The sequence below is a fragment of the Rhinatrema bivittatum genome, chromosome 5 (assembly GCF_901001135.1).
Source record: "Rhinatrema bivittatum chromosome 5, aRhiBiv1.1, whole genome shotgun sequence".
NCBI classification, from domain to species: domain Eukaryota; kingdom Metazoa; phylum Chordata; class Amphibia; order Gymnophiona; family Rhinatrematidae; genus Rhinatrema; species Rhinatrema bivittatum.
Genome location: NC_042619.1, coordinates 105,168,576 through 105,195,274, shown reverse-complemented (window position 1 = coordinate 105,195,274; position 26,699 = coordinate 105,168,576). Strand labels below are relative to the sequence as shown.

The 26,699-nt window shown below is 42.5% G+C and overlaps 1 protein-coding gene across 4 annotated transcripts in view; it reads right to left on the bottom strand.

Annotated features, from left to right (window-relative positions):
- Positions 1 to 26,699, bottom strand: part of NBEA (neurobeachin) — a 2,460,099-nt gene that overhangs the window by 1,771,926 nt on the left and 661,474 nt on the right. For all 4 annotated transcript variants that reach the window (XM_029602688.1, XM_029602690.1, XM_029602689.1 and 1 more), the window contains one exon: positions 26,033 to 26,250. In XM_029602688.1, coding sequence (XP_029458548.1) covers positions 26,033 to 26,250 — 218 coding nt within the window. The remainder of the gene's footprint in view (positions 1 to 26,032; positions 26,251 to 26,699) is intronic.

The window sequence follows — 26,699 nt, the reverse complement described above, 5'->3', positions numbered from 1 at the left end:
ATTATTAAGGTCTTTATGGACCTTTGGCAAGAGATAAAAAATGGGGACCATAGAATTTTTTTTTTTAATCAAAAAATGTTTTTCTTTAGATGTTAAGAAGCCTGCACCTTCACCTTCCTGTACAAAGTCTTCTATTTCTTTCAATAAGGACATCGTGGGATCTTCTTGTAAGGAAAAATAAAATGCCCTATTAGATAATTGACGATATACCTCATTCGAATATTGAATTCTGTCCATCAGAACAATTTTCCCACCTTTGTCCGAGGGCTTAATGATCAAATCCGGGTTCTCCCTCAATTCCTGTATAGCTCGAAATTCCTCTGGTGTTAAGTTACAGAAATGATTGTTGTCAGTGAATTGATGACGTAATTGACTTAAAACAAGCTGATGAAAAGAAAAAATAATGAGGTCCGGAGGACCTGGTGGACTCCAAACGGAGGGATTTTTTAAAACTGAGATGTCAATACTTTCAGACTGATCGGCAAAAAAATGTTTAATGTATAATTTCCTCACAAACTTGTAAAAAGCAACTTCCAAATCAAACAATTTAGCTTTAGGGGTTATTCAGAACCCTTATTTGTGCTGCAGAAAGAACACTTTTAGAGAGATTTAAATCTAAGCATTCCTGTTGGTTTGAGATCGAGTTTGTCTGGAGTTGGGTGTAGTCTCGCCTCTCCAGGATCTGCCTCTGCCTCGATATGGTTGGCGGCCTGGCCGCCCTCAGGACGCTAAAAAACGTTGATCTTGGTTTTGAGGTGCCGAATCGCCTCTCGATCTTGATTCTAATTCATCACCAGAGGAGTTGTTATATCTCCGTCTCTGTTGATATCTTGGCTGGATTTCTTCGCCAGAGGAATCATCACTATTGGAGTCGAAAGTAACCTTCCGTGCCTCTGTTTTATTTTTGTCTTTATCATCGACCATCCAAGGGTATACATATCCCTTGGTGTAGTCCCGTTCATCGCAATTTAATTTTTGTATTTTGATTTTTTTGATTTCCCCTCGCAATTTTTCACTCGATTCCTGTATTATTGACAACTGATCATTATACACGTTTGTGTCCACTGATACAGACAAATCATCTTTAATCGTATTGATTTCTTGTTGGATATCAGCATCATGTTTCTGTGCAGTTCTGATGATCAAAATCATCAAATCCAAGCTACATTTGTTAAGAATGGCATTCCAGTTATCAACAAATTCAGAGTCCTCTCTATAAAGATGCAGTTCTTTTATAATTCGAAGACCCCTAGGAATACATTGACAGCGGCAATACTCCAGTAGCGTGTCTGCTACTGGAGTATTGCCAGTATTGCCAGAATCCGACGTCTCTGTTCCTCTCAGGATGATTTTAAAAATCAAGTTAAGATCTTAAGTGATTGTTTTCTAAAGAGAGGCTACCCTAGACGATGTGTGAGGTGAGCTTTTCTCCGAGCCAAACATACCAACAGAGATTGGTTGTTTCTACCGAAAGAGAAAACAATAGAAGATCTGATTACTTGTGTAGTGCCTTTCTCCCCTATGGCATCTATATTCAAACAACTTGTTCACCAAAATTGGCATCTGCTGCAGTTCTATGGCAAATTTGAATCGAGACCTAGATTTACATATACGAGAGGCTCAAATTTAAAAGATCAACTTGCACATTCTGACTCGATGATTTCTGTACCTAAACAGTATGTTGGTTCACATTCAGCTTGTGGAACGTGTTCTGTATGCGTGAATATGCTTGTGACCAGCTATATTCAGTTTGATAATTTATCAATTACAGTTCAATTGAGACAACATACGACATGTAAATCTGTGGGTGTTGTACACATTATCCAATGCCCATGCAAGATGACATATGTGGGCAAGACCACACGACAACTGCGTACTAGAATCATTGAACATTGTTCAAGTTTGGCTACACAGTGTTTGAATGCACCGATAGTGTCCCACTGCCTTGAAAAAGGACATACTTTTGAAGAATTGCGGGTTTGCGTTTTGGAGCAGATTATGCCTCATTGGCGTGGAGGCAATATGAACAAAAACCTATTGAGAGCTGAACAAAGATGGATACCCTTGCTGAATTAGAATTAAATGTATTTCTGTGAAAAAAAACTTGATGCTTATGTCACACTTGGTAATGACGTGTGAGGTCTGGATTAGACGGAACCTGGTTATAAGTCCACGTCTGATACAAAGATGGTCTCTGTTCCTTTTGATTAAAGATGTTGTGAGAGGGCATTCGTCCAGCTACGAGATTTGATTGTTTGCAGACTTCAGATAAGTAACAGAAACATATATATACATAAGACTTTGGTTTATTAAATCTTTCTTCTCGATATAGGAATTCATCTGACAGAGAAAGATTGAATATCATTGAAAGAATATTGCTATTGCACTGCAGCTCCTGATGAAGCAGCTGGTGCTGCGAAACTTCGGCCATATGTTGAGCTTCTTTTAAATGTGAAAAATTCTTTGAAAGAATGACAATTGAACCAATGATATAATAGAAATAAGAAAAATTGAAAAATAGAAAAAAAGAAAAAATGACTGCCGCAGATGATTAGAGGTCCGGGTGGCTCTCGTTTGAAACTACAGAGAACATGCTGTCAGGCTTGATGATGCGGTTAGAGACTTAACAAATAATGGTGAAAAATATTTTTTGGGAGTGGCATTCAATATAAGATTTTTCATATAACATTTCCTTTTTGGTTACTATTTTGTGTTTGTGGAAATTGTTCCAGTTCCTTTTTTGGTATATTCTTTAATAACCCACTGTGAACATCTATGCCAAGAGAACTAGAGAAGGGAGATTGGGATAGAGAGAATTTCCCTTGTATTGTGTTAGTAAATGTGGGAATATTTCCAGGTGAATTGGCTTTGTTACAGCTAGCCTTTAGAGCCAAAGGCGGCAGACTTTGTGTGGTTAGAATGGAACAATTAGAATCATGTTTCTCTTGTCTCTTTATAACTTGGAGATCATTTTGCCAATTAGAGGAACTGGAGGAAAGCATACATGCGACCCACCGACCAGGGGAATGTGAATATATCAGACTCTACGGAATTCTAAGATAGTCTCTTGGAACAATATAGAGGAAGTTTGAAATTGAAAGGAGCTGTAAATAGAGCCACTTGAGGAAATGCCCATTTTTGCAAAATATGAAGAAGAGTTTTAGGATGGAGTGACCATCTGTGAGGATGAAGATAACAGCTCAAACAAATAACCATGTTATTTATTTATTAACTCGCATGTTATTTATTAACTATTTAGCAATATATACTAATTTGTTTTGATTAATATGTTCAATGTAAACCGCTAAATGAAGCGATAGTTACTGTTCCTTGTAAACCGGGGTGATATGTATATTATACAGGAACTTCCGGTATATAAATCCTTTAAATAAATAAATAAATAAATAAATAAATAAATGAAATTCTCCAGAAGATATATCATATTGAGATGAATGTCTTTAAAGCCAGAGTACATATTCTGATTACTTCTTTACAGTGCTATGGGGAACCTATACCTCCAAACTATGGTCACCGCATCTCAAAAAAGATATAGTTGCCCTGGAGAAGAGCGAACAAAATGATAAAGGGGATGCAACAGCTCCCCTATGAGGAAAGGCTAAAGAAGTCAGGGTTGTTCAGCTTGGAGACGAGGCGACCAAGGCGGGATATGACAGAGGTCTTTAAAATCATGAGAGGTCTAGAATGGGTAGATGTAAATCAGTTATTTACACTTTCGGATAATAGAAGGACTAAGGGGCACTCCATGAAGGTAGCAAGTAGCACATTTAAAACTAATTAGAGAAAATTTGTTTTCACTCAACGCACAATAAAGCTCTGGAATTTGTTGCCAGAGGATGTAGTTAGTGCAGTTAGTGTAGCTGGGCTTAAAAAAGGTTTGGATAAGTTCTTGGATAAGTCCATTAACTGCTATTAATCAAGTTGATTTTGGGAATGGCCTCTGCTACTACTAGCATCAGTAATCACCAACAAACCTCTTTCCCTTCTTACACAATTCTCCAAATTTTGCTGTTGCAAGGGAAAACCTTGCCCGGTGGATTTTGTACGGAGGCTTGATGTAAGGATAACCGATTTGCAGTTATCCTTTTTGTTCGCCCCCGTCTATTATTCTTTATTATTTATGGAAATATCTTCTTTTTTATTATTTTTCTAATGTTTATTCATAAAATCCCTTCTCCCCGGCTGCTTATCCGACCCACTGTGTTTTCAATTATGATATACTTATCAAGGTCGCCGCCTTTATTGATTCTCATGGGTTCGGATCTGCCCGTCCGACATTGTCCATGTTTCGGCACCATGTGCCTGCTTCAGGGACTGCGGGAGAATTTGCCTCTGTGTCCAAAACCGGGTTCACATTATTTCATCAACTTTCTTTCAATTTAATGATGTTCCCACCTTCTGAAATAATGTGTTTTAATTAGATATCATACATTTAAAATTTTATATGTTAAAGGTGATACCGACACTGTGAACCCGGTTTTGGACACAGGGTTGCTCTTCTTTGGACCACCTCTATCTTGTCTTTATCTTTTTTGAGATACAGACACTATTATATTATTTATTTTATTTTAGATTTTTATATTCCACTTTTTGGTACTTCAAAGCAGATTACATTCAGGTACTCTAAGTATTTCACCTGGAGTTGTGATTGCTGTCCTCAGGTTAGGCCTCACCAAGGACTTGTACAAAAGCATTATCACCTCTTTTTTTTTTTTTTTTTTTTACAGTTTATTCCACTCTCTATGCAAACCAACATTCTTCTGGCTTTAGCTATCATCTTTTACATTGCTTCACTGCCTTCAGATCACCAGACTCAGTCAGATATCTGCAAGGCCTGGCCACACCACATGATGCCAATCAGCCAAGTGTCTATGAACTGGTTAACCAAAGATGGTTGCCTAGCAATAAAAGGCCAACTACTCATAAGCCAGATAACTATAATGAACCTCCGTCCATGACTATGAATTTATTTTATTTATATAGCAATTTTTATATTCTGCAATCTCCATCTTATGTTCAGTGCAAAGTACAATACACACATAATCAACATATAAAATAATTAAATTGAATTGTCAGCAATGCACATAACAAAGACATATATCAAACTTTAAAACAGAGCAGTCAGTAAAAATTAAATATTAAAATAAGCATTAAAACAGAATGCCTTAACCTGTTTTCTAAACATCTTGAAATCATTAACATATAATTCAACTGGCAGAACATTCCAAAGTGGCAGAGCCACTTGAGAAAAATGGGATGCATGTAAATCACATGACATTTTATACAATCACACAGATGGAACAACAAATAGATTTGAGTCCTGAGATCTCAATTGCTGTTTGGGAGTGTAAACTCTTATTTTATTCACTAATGCACATGGAACTTCTATAATTCTCAGTTTAGAAACTATGACAATATTCTAAAATGTGCCCTTTATTTAACTAATAAACTATTTAATTCTGAAATATGATCCATACAGTTAATCCCTGTTAAAATATTTGCTACTGCATATTGCAGCAATTGAATAGCAAGCACATTTTAATCTGTCAGATATAGATTGAAGTATCCCTGCTACACAATCTGCGAGAAGCAGTGAGATTGTGGATGCCCTTCAAGAGGCTAAGCGCAAATGGTGATGGAACCCATAAGGTGAGGACAGCTACTGTATATGCTACTCACAAATGAGATAGTATCTCAAATGTCCCCACAGGTGTCCACCTAGGTACTAGTGATTATCAGACAGTATGATTCCATATATATTAGCCAAGAAGGATGGAAGCCACACGAAGATCAAGGTCCTGGATTTCAAAAACATAGACTTTGGTAAAATGGCAACGCACCTCAAGGAGGAGCTAGAAGGCTGGAAAGAGATGGGTGAGATTTGAAGCAACAATGGGCCAAACTAAAAAGAGTTATAACAAATGTGTCAAACCATTATGTTAAAAAAATAAATAAATAAACGTAAGAAAAAAAGGAAACAGATATGGTTCTCCAAGGTAGTGGCTGAAAAAATAAAGGTAAAAAGAGCATCATTCATAAAAACACAAAGGAACAAAAAAATGAGACAAGCAGGGAAAAATATCTGATGAAGTTGAAAGAAAAAAGAAAATAAATCAAAATGTAAAAGTGGGAGCACTGAGAGGAAAGGATCACCTTATAGAAACATAGACACATAGAAACATAGAAATGATGGCAGAAGAAGACCAAATGGCCCATCCAGTCTGCCCAGCAAGCTTCACACATTTTTTTCTCATACTTATCTGTTTCTCTTAGCTCTTTGGTTCTATTCCCTTCCACCCCCACCATTAATGTAGAGAGCAGTGATGGAGCTGCATCCAAGTGAAATATCAAGCTTGATTAGTTAGGGGTAGTAGGGGTAGTTTCATCCACCTTGCTGGTGGATGAAAGTAAACAGTATGTTTTGCTGGGAAATTTTTTAAAAATTATAGGGGAGAAGTAAACTATTGGGGTATATTATTTAGTGTGTTTGTTATTTGTGGATTTAATAGTAAGACAACACTATTGTCTTTTATGGTTTATCTGCTGTTTTTGTGATTTTGATTATTTGTTTTAATTTTATATTTTAATTGACCTACTTTACTTTTACTGATTTTAATAACTAACTTATTTCATACTTTTTAACAGAGTTAGTTATTACTATTTTATAAATGTATTGTATTTATTATATGTTTTAAACCCTGTAAACCGTTGTGAAGGCACATCTGATGTGACGGTATAGAAATACAATAAACTAAACTAAACACTAAAACAGAAGTTAGTGTGTTTATTTTTATATAGTCAGTCAGTAAGGCTGCTACTAAGCAGAGGTTAGGCTCCACCTTAACCGGGGTGGAACCAGACTGCTGGCGCTAACCTTTAAAAGGGAGATAGAGCAGCTTTTAAATTAGAACAAAGGGGAAAGCGGACAGTCACTCAGCAGAGCATAGTTCGGAGGGAGATATCTTCAAAGGATACTAATGATACATTAGAACTAGAGTATCCTAACATTAAGGTTCCAATAATAAGAAAAGTAGTCCAAGTGCCAATAATTAAAAACTCAACTGGGCTAAAAAATTCCAATTTATCCCTATCAATTAAAAAGCAGAATGAAAATACAAACAAAAAACACACTTTGAAATGTTTGTATGCTAATGCCAGAAGTCTAAGAAGTAAGATGGGAGAATTAGAATGTATAGCACTGAATGATGACATAGATTTAATTGGCATCTCAGAGACATGGTGGAAGGAGAATAACCAATGGGATAGTGTTATACAGGGTACAAATTATATCACAATGACAGAGAGGAGCATCTGGGAGGTGGGGTGGCTCTTTATGTCTGGGATGGCGTAGAGTCCAACAGGATAAAGATCCTGCATAAGACTAAATGCACAATCAAATCTTTATGAGTAGAAATCCCTTATGTGTTGGAGAAGAGTATAGTGATAGGAGTATACTATCATCCACCGGGCCAAGATGGTAAGATGGACAGTGAAATGCTAAGAGAAATTAGAGAAGCTAACCAAATTGGTAGTGCAGTTAGAAAGGGAGATTTCAATTACCCCAATATTGATTGGGTAAACGTAACATAGGTGAATGCTAGAGAGAAAAAGGTCCTGGATGGAATAAATGACAGTTTTATGGAGTAATTGGTTCAGGAACTGACGAGAGAGGGAGCAATTTTAGATCTAATTCTCAGTGGAGCACAGGATTTAGTGAGAGAGGTAATGGTGGTGGGGCCGCTTGGCAATAGTGATCATAATATGATCAAATTTGAATTAATGACTGGAAGGGGGTCAGTAAGCAAATCCATGGCTCTAGTGTTAAACTTTCATAAGGAAAACTTTGAAAAAATGAGAAAAATGGAGAATGGAGAAGCTACAAAAGGTAAAAAATATGCAAGAGGCATAGACATTGTTAAAAAATACCATCCAAGAAGCACAGTCCAGATGTATTCTACACATTAAGAAAGGTGGAAGGAAGGCAAAATGATTATCGGCATGGTTAAAAGGTGAAGTGAAAGAGGCTCTTTTAGCCAAAACATCTTCATTCAAAAATTGGAAGAAGGATCCAAAAGAAGAAACTAGGATAATGCATATGCGTTAGCAAGTTAAATATAAGACATTGATATGACAGGCTAAGAGAGAATTTGAAAAGAAGTTGGCCGTAGAAGCAAAAACTCACAATAAAAACCTTTTTAAAAATATCCAAAGCAGAAAGCCTGTGAAGGAAGTCAGCTGGACCGGTACATGATCGAAGGGTTAAAGGGGCACTTAGAGAAGATAAGGCTATCGTAGAAAGATTAAACAATTTATTTGCTTTGGGGTCACTGAAGAGGATGTTGGGGAGATACCTGTTCCGGAGTTAGTTTTCATGGGTAATCATTCAGATGGACTGAACCAAATCACGGTAAATCTAAAAGATGTGGTAGGCCTGAATCACACACTGAAGAGTAGTAAATCACCTGGACTGGATGGTATACACCCCAGGGTTCTGAAGGAACTCAAAAATGAAATTTCAGCTCTATTTGTAAACGTTTGTATCCTATCATTAAAATCATCCATTGTACCTGAAATCTAGAGGGTGACTAATGTAACCCCAATATTTAAAAAGGGCTCCAGGGGCGATCCGGGAAACTATAGACCAGTTAACCTGACTTCAGTGCCAGGAAAAATAGTGGAAATTGTTCTAAAAATCAAAATCACAGAACATATAGAAAGGCATGGTTTAATGGAACAAATTCAGCATGGCTTTACCCAGGGCAAGTCTTGCCTCACAAATCTTTTTCACTTTTTTAAAGGGGTTAATAAAGATGCAGATAAAGGCGAACAGTAGATGTAGTATATTTGGATTTTCAGAAGGCATTTGACAAAGTTCCTAATGAGAAGCTTCTAGGAAAAGTAAAAGGTCATGGGATAGGTGGTGATGTCCTTTTGTGGATTACAAACTGGTTAAAAGACAGGAAATAGATAGTAGGATTAAATGGACAATTTTCTCAATGGAGGGGGGAGGGCAGTGAAGTGCCTCAGGGATCTGTACTGGGACCAGTGCTTTTCAGTATATGTATAAATGATCTGGAAAGAAATACGACAAGTGAGGTAATCAAATTTGCAGATGATAGAAAATTATTCAGAGTAGTTAAATCACAAGCGGATTGAGATAAATTGCAGGAGGACCTTCTAAGACTAGAAAATTGGACATCCAAATGGCAGATGAAATTTAATATGGATAAGTGCAAGGGGATGCCTATAGGGAAAAATAATCCATGCTATAGTTACACGATGTTAGTTTCTATATTAGGAACTACTACCCAAGAAAGAGATCTAGGCATCATAGTGGATAACACATTGAAATCGTCGGCTTAGTATGTTGCAGCAATCAAAAAGCAAACAGATGTTAGGAATTATTAGGAAGGGAATGGTGAATAAAATGGAAAATGTCATAATGCCTCTGTATTGCTCCATGGTGAGACCGCACCCTGAAAACTATGCACAATTCTGGTCACCGCATCTCAAAAAAGATATAGTTGCGATGGAGAAGGTATAGAGAAGAGCGACCAAAATGATAAAGTGGATGGAACAGCTCCCCTATGAGGAAAGAGTAAAGAGTTAGGACTGTTCAAGCCTGGAGAAGAGACGGCTGAGGGGGGATATGACAGAAGTCATTAAAATCATGAGAGGTCTAGAATGGATAAATGTGAATCAGTTATTTATTCTTTCAGATAATAGAAAGACTAGGGGGCACTCCATGAAATTAGCATGTAGCACATTTAAAACTACTCGGAGAAAGTTCTTTTTCACTCAACGCACAATTAAACTCTGGAATTTGTTGCCAGGGGATGTGATTATGCAATTAGTGTAGCTGCATTTAAAAAAGGTCTGGATAAGTTTTTGGAGAAGTCCATTACCTGCTATTAATCAAATTGACTTAGAAAATAGCCACTGCTATTACTAGCAACAGTAGCATGGGATAGACTTAGTTTTTGGGTACTTGCCAGGTACTTATAATGTAGATATTACTTACCTGATAATCTCGTTTTCCTTAGTGTATGCAGATGGACTCAAAACAAGTGGGTATAGTGTGCATGTGCTAGCAGTTGGAGACGGATTTGACGTCAGCACGGGTACATATACCCCCGCAGGAAGTGCAGCAATTCAGTAATCTTCCTTGCAAAAGCTTTATGGATATATGTGTAACTGACCGATCGATTAAATGAACAGGATTACCCTGACTGATTGATAGTAGCTGGAGACCGCCAGTGTTCTCAAACAGAAGGCGTCGACACCAGGCAGTGTGGATGCCCTATATAAGAAAACATAGCTCACCGTGAGTCGGTGAATCCCCATGTATACCGGCAGTCGGGCGGGATGCTGAGTCCATCTGCATACACTAAGGAAAACGAGATTATCAGGTAAGTAATCTCTCCATTTCCTAGCGTGTAGCAGATGGACTCAGAACAAATGGGATGTACAAAAGCTACTCCCGGACTGGGTGGGAGGCTTCCCGAGGTCCGTTTAGGATTGCCCTCGGAAATGCTGTGTCCTCCCTAGCATGGACGTCCAGACGGTAGAATCTGGAGAAGGTATGGAGGGAGGACCACGTTGCCGCTTTACATATCTCTGTCGGCGACAGCATCCTAGTTTCTACCCAAGAGGCCGCCTGCGCTCTGGTAGAGTGAGCCTTGACCCAAAGAGGTGGTGGTTTTCCCGCTTCTACGTAGGCCGCCTTAATAACTTCTTTGATCCAGCGGGCGATGGTTGCCCGTGAGGCCGCTTCCTCTTGCTTCTTCCCGCTGTGAAGGACGAACAGATGGTCCGTCTTTCGTACTGCTTCTGACATTTCCAGGTATCTGAACAGCAGCCGATGTCGAGATGGCGCAGTCTTCGACCTTCTTCTGACTTCTTCAAACCTTCCGTGGTTGGCAAGGATATGGTTTGGTTAAGGTGGAAGTGTGAGACTACTTTGGGTAAGAAGGAAGGAACTGTGCGAAGATGGATAGCCCCTGGAGTGATTCTGAGAAACGGATCACGGCAGGACAGCGCTTGTAGCTCCGAGATGCAGCGTGCTGAGCATACGGCCAGCAGGAACACCATCTTCAAGGTTAACAAACGGAGGGACAGGCCTCGAAGGGGTCTGAAGGCGGGTCCCGCTAGAAATTCCAAAACTAGGTTGAGGTTCCACAGGGGCACTGGCCACTTCAGTGGCGGGAGAATGTGTTTGACTCCTTTCAGGAAACGTGAAACGTCTGTGTGTGTGGCAATGCTGTTGCCTTCACTCCGGGGACCGTAGCAGGATAGCGCTGCCACCTGAACCTTGATAGAATTGAGGGACACACCCTTCTGAAGTCCATCTTGCAGGAAATCCAAAATGATAGGGATCTTAGCGGCATGTGGATTGGTGCCTTGAGTTTCGCACCAGGCTTCAAATACTCTCCAGATCCTTATATATGTAAGTGATATGGAGAATTTGCGTGCTCGGAGGAGTGTATCTATTACCGGCCCCGAGTATCCTCTTTTCTTCAGTCTAGCCCTCTCAATGGCCAGACCGTAAGAGAGAATTGAGCTGGATCCTCGTGGAGGATGGGATCTTGCCGCAGCAGGTCCCTGTGCGGAGGCAGGGGTAGTGGATTCCCTGCCAGTAGTCTTCTAATGTCTGCGTACTAGGGTCTTCTTGGCCAGTCCGGGGCCACTAGAAGAACTAGGCCTCTGTGCCGCTGAATCTTGTGTATAATGGCACCCAGCAGGGGCCATGGAGGAAAGGCATATAGCCGGATCCCCTGAGGCCATGGCTGGACCAGGGCATCGATCCCCTGGGATAGAGGATCCCGCCTGTGGCTGAAATATCTGGGTACTTGAGCGTTGGACCTGTCCGCTAGTAGGTCCATGCCCAGCGTCCCCCACTGATCCACAATCATCTGGAAAGCTGTGGGCGACAGCTGCCATTCCCCCGGATTTAGTCTTTCTCTGCTGAGGAAGTCTGCCATGGTGTTGTCCTTCCCGACGATGTGGACGGCGGAGATGTCCTGTAGATTTGCTTCCGCCCAAGACATCAGGGGGGCTATTTCTAGGGATACCTGTCAGCTTCTGGTTCCGCCCTGTCGGTTGATGTATGCCACTGTGGTGGCGTTGTCCGACATCACTCTGACCGCTCTGTTTCGGAGTCTGTGGGCAAATCGCAGGCATGCTATCCTGACTGCCCGTGCCTCTAGTCGGTTGATGTTCCACCCCGACTCTTCTCTGTTCCACCACCCTTGGGCGGTGAGTTCTTCGCAATGTGCTCCCCATCCGTTCAGGCTGGCACCTGTAGTGAGCAGGGTCCAGGTTGGGGAGGACATTCTTGACCACCGGCTCATGTGGCCGGGCTGCAACCACCACTGTATCTGATTCCGCACTCTGGCTGGTAGAGGTAGGTGTACGGTGTAGTTCTGTGATCGTGGGCTCCACCGAGATAGGAGGGTGCGTTGTAATGGTCTCATATGAGCCCGCGCCCATGGTATCACCTCCAGAGTGGATGCCATAAGGCCGAGGACCTGTAGGTAATCCCAAGCTGTGGGCCGGGTGGCGCTCAGCAGGGCCTGCAGACGATTCCGTAGCTTTGCTCTCCTCTTGGCGGTCAAACTGACCTTGTCTTCCTGGGTGTCGAATCGGACTCCTAGGTATTCCAGCGACTGAGAAGGCTGAAGGGAACTCTTGTTCAAGTTTACTACCCATCCTAGACTTTCCAGAAGAGCTATAACTCTGTTGGTTGCCTGGTGGCTCTCCTCCGGTGACTTCGCCCTGATCAGCCAATCGTCCAGGTAGGGATGGACAAGGATTCCTTCCTTCCTGAGGGACCCCGCCACTACTACTATGACCTTGGTAAAGGTCCGTGGCGCGGTGGCTAACCCAAAGGGTAAAGCTCGGAACTGGAAGTGTTGGTTCAGGACTTTGAAGCGTAAAAAGCGCTGGTGATCCCTATGGATTGGGATATGCAAGTAGGCTTCCGACAGATCTAGGGATGTGAGAAACTCCCCTGGCTGTACTGCATTTTTGACAGACCGCAGAGTTTCCATGCGAAAGCTGGGGACCCGTAGGTGTCGGTTGACTGACTTGAGGTCCAGGACGGGCCTGAAAGTGCCCTCCTTCTTGGGTACTGTGAAATAAATGGAATAATGCCCAGAATGTATCTCCCCTGCAGGCACTGGGATTATGGCTTTTAAGGACAGGAGCCTCCGCAAGGTAACTTCTAGTGCCGCCCTCTTGAGGGGTGAAGAAGGAGATTCCACAAACCTGTCCGGCGGGAGCCGAAGAAAGTCCAGGTAATACCCTTCTCGGATGATGGCGAGGACCCACTGGTCCGAGGTAATTTCGACCCACCTGCGGTAGAAGAGGGTTAGCCTGCCCCCTATGGCTGCTACCCCCGAATGAGTCGGCTGATTATTATCGTGGGGTGCGGCCGGGACCGGAACCCGAGCCGGTTCTCCTCTTGTTGTGCTTAGTCCGAAAGGACTGGTTCCTGGCCTGAGAACGAGGTGCTTGGTAGCGAGCCCTGTAAGGGTTGAAGCGCTGAGAGTTTCTACCTCTGGATGGCCTAGGAAAGGGGCGCTGGCTCCTCCTTGAGCTGTCTTCTGGTAGTCGGGGTAATGGAGTGGCGCCCCATTTATTGGCCAGTTTCTCGAGGTCGCTGCCGAACAGGAGGGATCCCTTAAAGGGCATTCTCGTGAGACGTGTCTTGGAGGAGGAGTCGGCCGAGCAACTACGTAGCCAGAGCTGTCTCCTGGCTGCCACTGAGGATGACACTCCCTTGGCTGCCGTACGGACTAGGTCGGAGGCTGCGTCAGTGAGGAACGAGAGAGCTGATTCCATCTCTTCTCCCGGGGTGTTGTTCCTAGCCTGTGATAAACAGGAACGCATCACCACGGTGCAGCAGGTCGCAATTCGTAGGGACATGGCTGCCACCTTAAAGGCTTGTTTCAGAATGGCGTCCATGCGCCGGTCATGTGTATCCTTGAGGGCAGCCCCCCCCCCCTCCACCAGAATGGTGGTGCACTTCACAATTGCACTAACTATGGCGTCTACCTTGGGGCACGCCAGCAGCTCCTTGGTTGCCGGGTCTAAGGGGTACATGCCAGACAAGGCCCGACCCCCTTTGAATGAGGCCTCCGGCGCATTCCATTCCAAATCGATTAGCTGCTGTGCTGCTTGTAGGAGGGGAAAATGGTGAGCCGTTTGGCGCAGGCCCTCTAACAGGGGATTCATTCTAGGTTCCCCTGGGGTGTCATGGCCCGGGATATCCAATTCCGACAGGCATTGAGAGACAAGGCCTGGGAGATCCTCTTTCAGAAAGAAGCGCCTCATGGTCCAATATGGTTCAATCCCCCAGGGGCTGGGTCATCCGGTACGTATGGACCCATTCGGGGAGCAGACTGCATTGAGACAAAGGCATGAATCCCTTTGAACAATTCCACCCAGGAGAGCGAAGCAGGATCTGGCCTTAGGGGCACCAGGTCTCTCGGGTTCCCTGGCTGCTCACCGTGGCCTGCTAGGTCCAGGGTGTTCCTTGAGGAACTGGCAAGTACGCTGGGCTGCGACCGGTCCTGGTCTGGAACTCCCAGGGCCTCTTCACATTGGGCACATAGGGAGTCTGCTTCCTCGCTCTGTGTGGCTCTGAGGTTGCATGCTGAGCAGAGGCTTAGAGCTCTTATGCCTGAGTCTGGAGGTGCTGGCTCTGCTGACGCATGGGCTCTCTTACGCTCTCTCTCGTCTGTTATCTCCCCCCAGCTGGTGTCTGCGCTTTGTAATATGAGCGAAAGATGTGCGCCTATCAATATGCGCTTATCCACGTGCGCGTATCAACGTGCGCTTATCGGCTGGCGCCTATGAACGTGCGCCTATGAACAGGCGCTTAGCAACGTGCGCTTAGCAACGGGCACCTATCAGCATGCGCTTAGCAACGGGCGCCTATCAACGTGCGCTTAGCAGCGGACGCCTATCAACGTGCGCTTAGCAACATGCGCCTATCAACGTGCGTGCGCTGTTCAACATGAATCAAGGTGACTTCAATGCATGCCTCTATCAAATATGCGCCCAAGTATTTTTGGGCACCTAACATATACGCCCTTTGCCTGTGCGCTCAGTCTGGCCTGAGCACGGCGACGAACCAGGGCAAAAGGCGACGGCGAGCAGGCACGCAAAATGGCAACCTCCTTGGCGGGTTGCCACGTAGGCAGACTCCGCTAATCCTCGCTTCCTCGGAGACCAACAAGTAAAGATGTATGCCTTACCTTGTCTTCGGCGCTTCCCGGCTGCAACTCGGGCGGTCTCCGGCTGCAGGGGGAGAGGGTGATTACAGTCACCACCGCGCTCGAGGAAGTGCACCCGCTGCCTCTAGGCCGCGCCCGAACTTGTCTCGCTCAGGAGCCAAGTCCGCACCAGGACCGAGGCTGCCTCTAAGCCGCGCCCGAGCCCTTCTCACTCGGGGGCTAGGTCCCTGCTGCGAGCCGGCCACCGGACCGAGGCTCTTACCTCCGAGGGACCACGGAAATCGCCTCGGGAAACTCAACTTATCTAAAACATAATACTGTACCAGCCCTTATTGAAAGTTAAATTATCCCCTTGTAGGACACTAGCTGATTAATTACTAAATTCACCTGTAAATTTAAAGTACTCTCATTCCAACTCCCTTATTATCCTAAACTTAACTAGGAACTCAATAATACTAAGATGAAGGCAGCAGTCCAGCAGCAAGAGGGGGGCTTTCCAGTCTTTTGCATTGAGTGTCACATGTATGATTTTTTACCCGCCGGTGAGAGATTGTATGCGTGCACTCGGTGCAAAGAGCTTCTGGCTCTCAGGGAACGAGTCCGATCTCTGGAGGCTAGAGTAGCAGACTTGGAAGAGCTGAGGGAGACAGAGAGGTACATTGACGAAACCTTCAGGGACATAGTAGCCAAGTCCCAAATCCATTCTGGCAGCCCCAGTGCTGCCTTGGATCAGAAAGGTCTCCCAGTAGGAGAACATCACCCTGGTGTAGCAGGAAGTGATCCTGTAGCAAGGACCTGCTCTCCAGGTGATGTATTGTCCTCTCGCACTGAGGATAAATCTCCCAGGGCTACTGCCCAGGAGGGAAGGATTAGGCCGGCCATTATAGTTGGTGATTCGATTATTAGAAATGTAGATAGCAGGGTGGCTGGTGGACGTGAGGACCGCCTGGTAACTTGCCTTCCTGGTGCGAAGGTGGCAGACCTCACGCGTCACCTAGATAGGATTATAGACAGTGCTGGGGAGGAGCCGGCTGTCGTGGTACATGTGGGCACCAACGACATAGGAAAATGTGGGAGAGAGGTTCTGGAAGCTAAATTTAGGATTTTAGGTAGGAAGCTGAAATCCAGAACCCTCCAGGGTGGCATTCTCTGAAATGCTTCCTGTTCCAAGTGCAGGTCCCCAAAGGCAGGCAGAGCTCCAGAGTTTCAATGCATGGATGAGATGATGGTGCAGGGAAGAGGGATTCAGCTTTGAAAGGAACTGGGGAAACTTTTGGGGAAAAGGGAGACTTTTCCGAAAGGACGGGCTCCACCTTAACCAGAGTGGAACCAAGCTGCTGGCACTAACTTTCAAAAAGGAGATAGAGCAGCTTTTAAACTAGAACAAGGGGGAAAGCAGACAGTCACTCAGCAGTGCATGGTTCGGAGAAATGTATCCTTAAAAGATACTAATGAAACAGGAGAGTTAGGGCATCCCAACAGAGAGGTTCCATCAAAAGCAAACATAGTTCATTTGCCTATATGTAAAAAATCACCAAAGCTAATGATTACCGAATTATCCCAAACAACTGAAAAGCAGGATGTTAAAACAAGCAAAAACCACACTTTGAAATGTCTGTATGCCAATGCCAGAAGTCTAAGAAGTAAGATGGGAGAGTTAGAGTGTTTAGCAGCAAATGATGAGATTGACATAATTGGCATCACAGAGAATTGGTAGAAGGAGGATAACCAATGGGACAGTGCTATATCAGGGTACAAATTATATCGCAATGATAGGGAGGATCAACTTGGTGGGGGTGTGGCACTTTATGTCCGGGAGGGTATAGAGTCCAACAGGATAAAGATCATACAAGAGAGAAAATGCTCAGTAGAATCTATATGGGTAGAAATCCCATGTGTGTTGGGTAAGAGTATAGTGATAGGAGTATACTACCGTCCACCTGGACAAAATGGTCAGACAGATGATGAAATGCTAAGAGAAATCAGGGAAGCAAACCAATTTGGCAGTGCAATAATAATGGGAGATTTCAATTACCCCAATATTGACTGGGTAAATGTAACATCAGGACTTGCTAGAGACATAAAGTTCCTGGAATTAATAAATGACTGCTTCATGGAGCAATTGGTTCAGGAACCTACAAGAGAGTGAGCTATTTTAGATTTAATTCTTAGTGGAACGCAAGTTTTGGTGAAAGTAGTAACGGTGGTGGGGCCACTTGGCAACAGTGATCATAACATGATCAAATTTAAACTAATAACTGGAAGGGGGACAATAAGTAAATCTGCAGCTCTAACATTAAATTTTAAAAAGGGAAACTTTGATAAAATGAGGAAAATAGTTAGAAAAAAACGGAAAGGTGCAGCTGCAAAGGTTAAAAGTGTACAACAGGCTTGGACATTGTTTAAAAATACAATCCTAGAGGCGCAGTCCATATGTATTCCGCGCATTAAGAAAGGTGGAAGGAAGGCAAAACGATTACCGTCATGGTTAAAAGGTGAGGTGAAAGAGGCTATTTTAGCCAAAAAAACATCCTTCAAAAATTGGAAGAAGGATCCATCTGAAGAAAATAGGATAAAACATAAGCATTGTCAAGGTAAGTGTAAAACATTGATAAGACAGGCGAAGAGAGAATTTGAAATGAAGTTCGCCATAGAGGCAAAAACTCATAATAAAAACTTTTTAAAATATATCCAAAGCAAGAAACCTGTGAGGGAGTCGGTTGGACCATTAGATGACAGAGGGGTTAAAGGGGCTCTTAGGGAAGATAAGGCCATTGCAGAAAGACTAAATGAATTCTTTGCCTCCGTGTTTACTAATGAGGATGTTGGGGAGATACCAGTTCCGGAGATGGTTTTCAGGGGTGATGACTCAGACGAACTGAACGAAATCACTGTGAACCTGGAAGATGTAGTAGGCCAGATTGACAAACTAAAGAGTAGCAAATCACCTGGACCAGATGGTATGCATCCTAGGGTTCTGAAGGAACTAAAAAATGAAATTTCTGATCTATTAGTTAAAATTTGTAACCTATCATTAAAATCATCCATTGTACCTGAAGACTGGAGGGTGGCCAATGTAACCCCAATATTTAAAAAAGGCTCCAGGGGCGATCCGGGTAATTATAGACCAGTGAGCCTGACTTCAGTGCCGGGAAAAATAGTGGAAACTATTCTCAAGATCAAAATTGTAGAGCATATAGAAAGACATGATTTAATGGGACACAGTCAACATGGATTTACCCAAGGGAAGTCTTGCCTAACAAATCTGCTTCATTTTTTTGAAGGGGTTAATAAACATGTGGATAGTAAGTAATGCGCAACCGCGGCGTTTTGGGGAAAGGTGTAGCACAAGTGAGAGGTATGCTAGAAGGTAAGTCGTGTTTGTTAATTTATGAAGTATTAGGAGTAAAACTTCGGTTAGTTTAAAAGTAAATACAAAGAGCTGTTATCTGTTGCAGATGAAAATGATGTATTGGAATCAGCGTTTGTGATTCAGCTATTGAGCGGTTGTGAAACAGTGGCGTGTATGAAGGTAGCGCCATAGAGTAAGAAGTTGAGTTTAAAGACGCTGCAGCTGGATGTTGACGGTATTGAACACAAACAGTGGAACTTGGCAGGTTGGTAGATGTATAAGAATGAACCTACATAAAATCATGTGGTATGTGGTGGTGGTTCATACTGTTTTTTGGTTTAATTGGTAGGTTCTGATTAACAGAAGAAGTTAAGCATAATAGTGGTAAGGAATTATACAGATGGATACATAGGTAAGCGGGTGCTGGGATTTTAAGGATGGTGACTGGATAAATAATTTATTTTAATACAATACATTTTATGTGAATTTAAGGTTAATGATAATAACATTCATATATTCATATATTTAAGGTGATGGTTTTAGCAACGATAGCACATGCAACAATCATCCTATACAATGTATAGACAAGTTCCCGTTCTTCAAAAGAAATTATAGAGTTGATAATGGTCCCCTGAGGAAACCACCTCGGTGAAACGAAAGCTTGTCGTCGGGAATGTACAACAATAAAGAGGAAAGTTATGAATAAATAAAGAACATGAAGGGGAACTAAGAGGAAGATAAGCTGATAATTGTTTATTTAATAAAAACTGATAAATGTAATAGGAAAAAAATTTTTGAGCTATTTTTACTGCAATAGTATTTTGATAAATGGTATATGGATGTACTCCAATACATTAGTATAGGTGAACTGTTGTATTAGAATTAGGTGCAATATTTGTTAAATGATTGAGCATGTGTGTATGTGGTGTGAATGATGGGGTGATGTTTTAAAGTGTATCATTTGAATAATAAAATTGTATTTAAAGATTAAAAAAAACAATAAATGAGATAAATAATACACAGGTATCTAGATATTATTTATCCATATCTTAAACGAACATTATATATCCAATTGATCAATTGGATATATAAGAAATTATTTGGTTTCATTAAATAAACGTGATACTGTTTCGCCTATAACGATCCGTTGAAAGGAACAATATTTTGAAAGAGTACAAAAAAAGAATGCATTCCAGTACGATATTCATTGTTAAAATTTATTTCTTATTCCAGTCAGTTCGCTGTTTGATTTTTTGAGATCACAGTGCATGTGATGTCCATGCTCATTTGAACCTACCTAAGGCCTGGATTTATCAAAATGCGGTAAGTACCGCATGCGATAGCAAAAGGGGCGTGTTTTATGCTAATGTAGTATTTATCGCAATTTGCGATAATTACCTGTGCGAAGAGATAAGTTAGTGCACATTGCGATACCACTTCATATTCTGCAATAAGTGCCAAACATGATGTATTTCCTGCATTCAACCACTGGGGGACCCGTTTTTCAATGATCCCGAGAGAGAGAGAGAGAGAGGATAGGCCCACCTAGTAACTCGAGGTGGGGATTAGGTAAGAGTGTAGGGGGTTAGGGGCTGCTTTCATATTCTACATGAGACATACGAACAGAACAGTGGTCTCTTGTGAAAATTTGCTGGCCTTCGGAGTGAGGAAACTCACCCAAAGATGAGATTTGGGCAGGGGCCTCTCAACCTAGCTTGATGGACTCTCTACCTGGGTAACATCAAGCTAGGTTGAGAGACCCTTGCCCAAATCTCATCTTTGAGTGAGTTTCCTCACTCCGAAGGCCAGCTAATCTTCACAAGAGATCACTGTTCTGTTCGTACGTCTCATGTAGAATGTGAAAGCGTCCCCTAACCCCATACACTCTTACCTAATCCCCACCTCGAGTTACTAGGTGGGCCTATCCTAGGGATACAAATACCTATCTACGGGACATGCTATTATGGCCAGTCTCTCTCTCTCTCTCTCAGCCTTCAAATCCTCTGAAATAAGCCTTACAGGACACATGACAAATGGCGATAAACCCTTTCCACATGGTCACGGCCGCTATCGCACCGCCTAATGCATTTGAAAAAGGTGTAGCTAAAAATCTGCGTTATGGCTGTGCGATACTCTTCGCAGAGAGCCTAACCCAGCCCACTCTCCGCCCCTACTCCTCCCATTTTTGGAATTTGCATCGCACCATACGATATGGTGCGATCGCATGCGGTAAACACGTGCGAAAACGGGGCTTTTCGCATGCGATAAGCCCTTTTCGCATGCGATAAGCCCTTAAAGCATGCGAAAACGCCTTACCGCATTTTGAAAAATGACCCCCTAAGTGACTCAAAAGGTACTATTGAATATTTTAAACATTTCCTTTTTCACACTGTTATATGTAAAGAATTGTCACACATACCCTTTATTCCTTTATTTATTTATTTTTTGAACCACATTATTATTATTTTTTCATATTTTTCATATATATTTTTTTAGTTTTCCCACCCTTTTTTTGTTGCTCTTTTGTCTCTTTGTATTATTTAATTTCTTTTTTTCTTTCTTTTCTCCACTTTGTGGGTCATATTTTATATCCAATGTATGATCGCTCAAAAGGTAGTTTTATAAGATATACACAAATACTCCCTTACTTATGTTATTATATTGATGAGTGTGTTGCAATGGTATTTGTACACTCAATTGTAAATGTGTTTTACAGAATTGATATATAGTGATTAATATATACATACAAACATTTGAGATATATGTCCATTTTTTCATTCTATAATGCAATATGTTTATTATTGATTTTGATTTTATTTCATATTATTTCATATTTTTATGATTTTTGTATTACAATTTATTTGTTGATACAAATTTACATGTTTGTATGTCTCTTTTACATGTTTTTATTTGTTTGAAATAGCCCCTGAAGCAGCTTGTATAGCGAAACTCGGCCAGAGTCGGGCAGGCAAGAGTCAATAAAGTCCATTTTACCGATTCCACCTTGTTGTGTGTTCTTTATCTCATTGGACTCTATGCAATCACGGACATAAAGCACCACCCCTCCACCAAGTTGTTCTTCTCTATCATTGTGATATAATTTGTACCCTGGTAAAGCACTATCCCATTGGCTATTCTCTTTCTAACATGTCTCTGAGATGCCAATTAAGTCTATTTAATGCTTTATATTCTAAATCTCCCCTCTTACTTCTTAGACTTCTGGCATCAGCATACAAGCATTTCAAATGTTGAGATTACTTACCTGATAACCTCCGTTTCCTTAGTGTAGACAGATGGACTCAGAACAAATGGGTATAGTATGCTCGTGCTAGCAGTTGGAGACGGATCTGATGTCAGCACGGGTATATATACCCCCACAGGAAGCGTAGCAACTCAGTAATCTTCCTTGCAAAAGCTGTTATGGATGTGTGTACTGACGCTCAGTGAAATAGTGAAACATGATTCCCCTGACCGATTGATAGTGGCTGGAGACCGCCAGCATTCCCAACCTGAAGGCGTCGACACCTGGCAAAGGGGACGCTCTTATGGAAACAGATGACATGGCTTACCTTGAATCGGTGAAACCCATGGTACACAGGCAGCTGGGCGGGATGCTGCGTCCATCTGTCTACACTAAGGAAAAGAAGATTATCAGGTAAGTAATCTCAACATTTCCTGGCATGTATGGGATGTACAAAAGCTTTACTCCCAGCCTGGGCGGGAGGCTGCCTGAGGACCATGAAGGACCGCCCTCGCAAATGCTGTGTCCTCCCTGGCCTGAACATCCAGACGGTAGAACCTGGAGAAAGTATGGAGGGAGGACCATGTCGCCGCTTTACATATTTCTGCAGGCGACAGCATCCTGGATTCTGCCCAAGATGCCGCTTGTGCTCTGGTAGAATGAGCCATGACTTGTAGAGGCAGAGACTTCCCGGCCTCTACGTAAGCTGCTCTGATAACTTCTTTAATCCAGCGGGTGATAGTGGGCCGAGAGGCCGCTTCACCTTGTTTCTTCCCGCTGTGCAGGACGAACAGATGGTCAGTCTTTCGCACTGTTTCAGTCATTTCCAGATATCTGGGCAGCAATCTGCCAATGTCAAGATGGCGTAGCAAACGCCCGTCTTCAGATTTCTTCAGACCTGCCGTGGTTGGCAAAGATATGGTCTGGTTGAGGTGAAATTGTGAGACTACCTTAGGCAAGAAGGATGGAACTGCGCGAAGATGGATAGCCTCAGGAGTCATCCTGAGAAAGGGATCACGGCAAGACAGTGCTTGTAGTTCCGAAATGCGGCGTGCTGAACATACAGCCAGCAAGAACACCATCTTCAAAGTGAGAGAACGGAGAGACAGGCCCCGAAGGGGTCGGAAGGTGGATCCCGCGAGGAAATCCAAAACAATATTGAGGTTCCACAAAGGCACTGGCCACTTTAGTGGCGGACGAATGTGCTTGACTCCTTTCAGGAAGCGAGAAACATCTGGATGCGTGGAAATGGTCTTGCCATCCCTCCTGGGACCATAGCAAGACAGCGCAGCCACCTGAACCTTGATGGAGCTGAGGGAGAGACCCTTCTGAAGTCCATCCTGCAGGAAATCCAAAACAATAGGGATAGTAGTCGCATGTGGGTTGGTGCCATGAGTGTCGCACCATGCTTCAAATACTCTCCAGATCCTAACATAGGTATGGGATGTGGAAAACTTGCGAGCTCGGAGAAGTGTATCTATCACGGGCTCCGAGTAACCTCTTTTCTTTAGTCTAGCCCTCTCAATGGCCAGACCGTAAGAGAGAATTGAGCTGGATCCTAGTGGAGGTTGGGACCTTGACGTAGAAGGTCCCGTAGAGGAGGCAGGGGAAGAGGCTCCCCTGCCAGCAGTCTTCTCATGTCTGCGTACCAGGGTCTTCTTTGCCAGTCTGGTGCCACTAGAAAAACTAGGCCCCGGTGTTTCTGAATCTTGTGGATGATGGCGCCCAGCAGAGGCCACGGAGGGAAGGCGTATAGCAGAGTCCCTGGAGGCCATGACTGAACGAGGGCATCAATTCCGTGTGAGAACGGGTCGCGCTTGCGGCTGAAGTAGCTGGGTACTTGAGCATTGGACTTGTCCGCTAGTAAGTCCATGTCCGGAATCCCCCAGTGATCCACAATCATCTGGAAGGCTGTGGGTGACAGCTGCCACTCTCCTGGATTTAGGCTTTCTCTGCTGAGGAAGTCTGCCGTGGTGTTGTCCTTCCCGGCAATGTGGACGGCGGAGATGTCCTGAAGATTCGCCTCTGCCCAAGCCATCAGTGGGGCGATCTCCAGAGATACCTGTTGACTTCTGGTTCCGCCCTGACGGTTGATGTATGCCACCTTGGTGGCGTTGTCGGACATTACTCTGACTGCTCTGTTCTTCAGTCTGTGAGCAAATCGTAGGCATGCCAATCGGACTGCCCGGGCCTCTAGACGGTTGATGTTCCACGCTGACTCTTCTCTGTTCCACCGCCCAAACATTATATAGATCATAAGCTACTATTGATTATTAATTTCCGTCATAGCAGTTTATGGATTTATCCTCTAGGAACTTATCCAAATCTTTTTTAAAACCAGTTATATCAACTTCTGTAGCCACATCCTCTGGCAATGAATTTCAGAGCTTAACTATGTGCTGAGTGAAAAAGAATTCTGTTTGATTTGTTTTAAATGAGCTACTTGCAAATTTCATGGAGTGCCCCCTAGTCCTTCTATTATCCGAGTAACTGATTTACATTAACTTGTTCAAGTCCTTTCATGATTTTGTAGACTTCTATCATATCCCCCTTCAGTCGTCTCTTCTCCAAACTGAACAGCCCTAATTTCTTTAGCCTTTCCTCATAGGGCAGCCTTTCCATGCCCCTTATCATTTTGGTCGCCCTTTTCTGCACTTTCTCCAATGCAGCTATATCCTTTTTGAGATGCGGTGACCAGAAATGCATACAGTATTCAAGATGCGGTCTCATGCTTTAAGTGAGAATTTAGGACTTGGAGAATGCTCCCAATGTGAACAAGAGAATGAGAAACACTCTTTACTTTACAGTTATAGGGACCCTGACTATGTTCATTTTAGAGGCCCTGGGTCACCTACAAAAGAGGCTGACTTTACATCTGGTGAAGAGTCTTTCTATATAAGCCTAAATTGGCTGTATTTTACAGATCATGGGGATATCCTGCCATAGGCCTTAAAATCTGCAACATTATGCGAGGAACCTAAGCAAAGGCGACAGGTTATAGAGGTCTGCCGTAGCCATTTGATGACTACATTTAGTTGCATGTTTAAAAGTTTGCTTTCCCAACATAATTGCCATACTATCAAATCTAAAGTGAATGAAAGAAAATGTTTCTTTTTAAAGAATATAAAAACATAACAACTGATAAAGGAAAAAACATGAATTGAAAAACAAAAAAATAGCAAAAATAACATAGTAATGTCTTTTAGCATCAGCAGGAGAAAATCTACTGAGCAGACTTGCACACACACTCAAAAATGCTTTTTCTTTCTGAACTTGGAGAGAACATGTCTGTACAGGTTGGTGCCATAAAATGATGTCACACCACTTTCTGTGTCTGATTTATTTCCTGCTTGTTCATGGAAAATCAGAAAGATATCTTGAAATTGTAATCTTCAAAGTTTAATGCCCTAGCACACATTTTAGAACAAATTAATCTTTTTGGGACATCAAATCTGCGTTCTAGACAGTGCAGGCATTTGAATGGTGGTTAGTGACAGACATTGTTCAGCTGCCTGCAGGGCACTGTTTAAACCCCATAGCTTTTTTGTCCACCATTGAGTAAAAAAAAAAAAGGTCAGTCAAATTAAAAGTAAAAATGTTTAATTCAATGAAGAGAGATCTTAGATCTGCAAGAACAAGGGTGAGGTATTGAAAAGAGCTTTGACATGAAAATTTTTTTTAAAAATGATACGATATCGAGGGAGCATGTCCCTCAAGCTCCATAGAGACTGATAGAGGAAGCCACAATGTGCAATTCTGCAGTGCTAGCTGAACATGAGCAGAAAGGTATTCTCTACCTTTCTAACTCTAGCTACTATATGTTCTGTCCTTGGTGTCATTGGATGATGTCACCCACAAATAGGACAGATTTCACAATGCTTGTCTATGAAGAAAATATCTCACTTTAAGTTGGATTTATTTTCTGTGGAAAAGGTTATCATGCTCATTAGGAAAACATCACAGAACTTAATTGTGATATATGGTTTTATATTTTTAGATTAGAAGACATTTATTATCATTAAGTAAATAATTAAAAAATGGGAATATCTGCAGATTTCCATCTTGATCAAGGACCTTATGAAAAAGGCTTTACCTGAGCTTATGTTAATGATGTGGATTTTAAGAAATGAGAAAACATTAAAATACAGCATTAAAATAATTACAAACACTATTTTTGTATACCTTCTCCAAACATGTACATCTGTTTCCAAAGCAAACAACAAATCTGTCAGAAGCCTCTGATGCATTGAAGACCATTTAAATTCAGGGATTCGAAACATAGTTGTACGAGGACCTGGACTGAACTGACGTCGTTGCTCCTCTGTCATTGGCATACCTCGAAATCCCAAGTCAACTCTTAGGTCTCGGTCATGTTGGGAACCAGATCGACCTTGCACAGCCTGAATAAGACAAATTTAAGATTGCTGGGATTAAGTGAAAACAGGCAGGGATGGTAACTTTTAAACTGGCGTGCCTGTGCATATGTATGCGCATTCATCGGCCAGGGATGTGGTCATTTTATAACATAAGCGTGGATATGCATGCACCTTATAAAATAGCCTTGCTGCACATCCATGTGCACTCAATTTTAAATGGATATGCATATATGTGCACAAATCCTACTTCTGAAGCATATGTCGGTAAATTTTTAAAGGGATAGATGACGAAGCCATTGATAGTTTTCCAGACTTCATTCCCAGTTCACCCAATTAAGGGATATGACTTTCAAACCCCCCTAGTTTAATAGTCTCCTTTCCTCCCTGTTAGTCATGAATTTAAAAAACCTGATGATCTATCTAGGTTTTCTTTGTTTTATTACTTACACATCATTCATAGTAAAAGTAAAGTT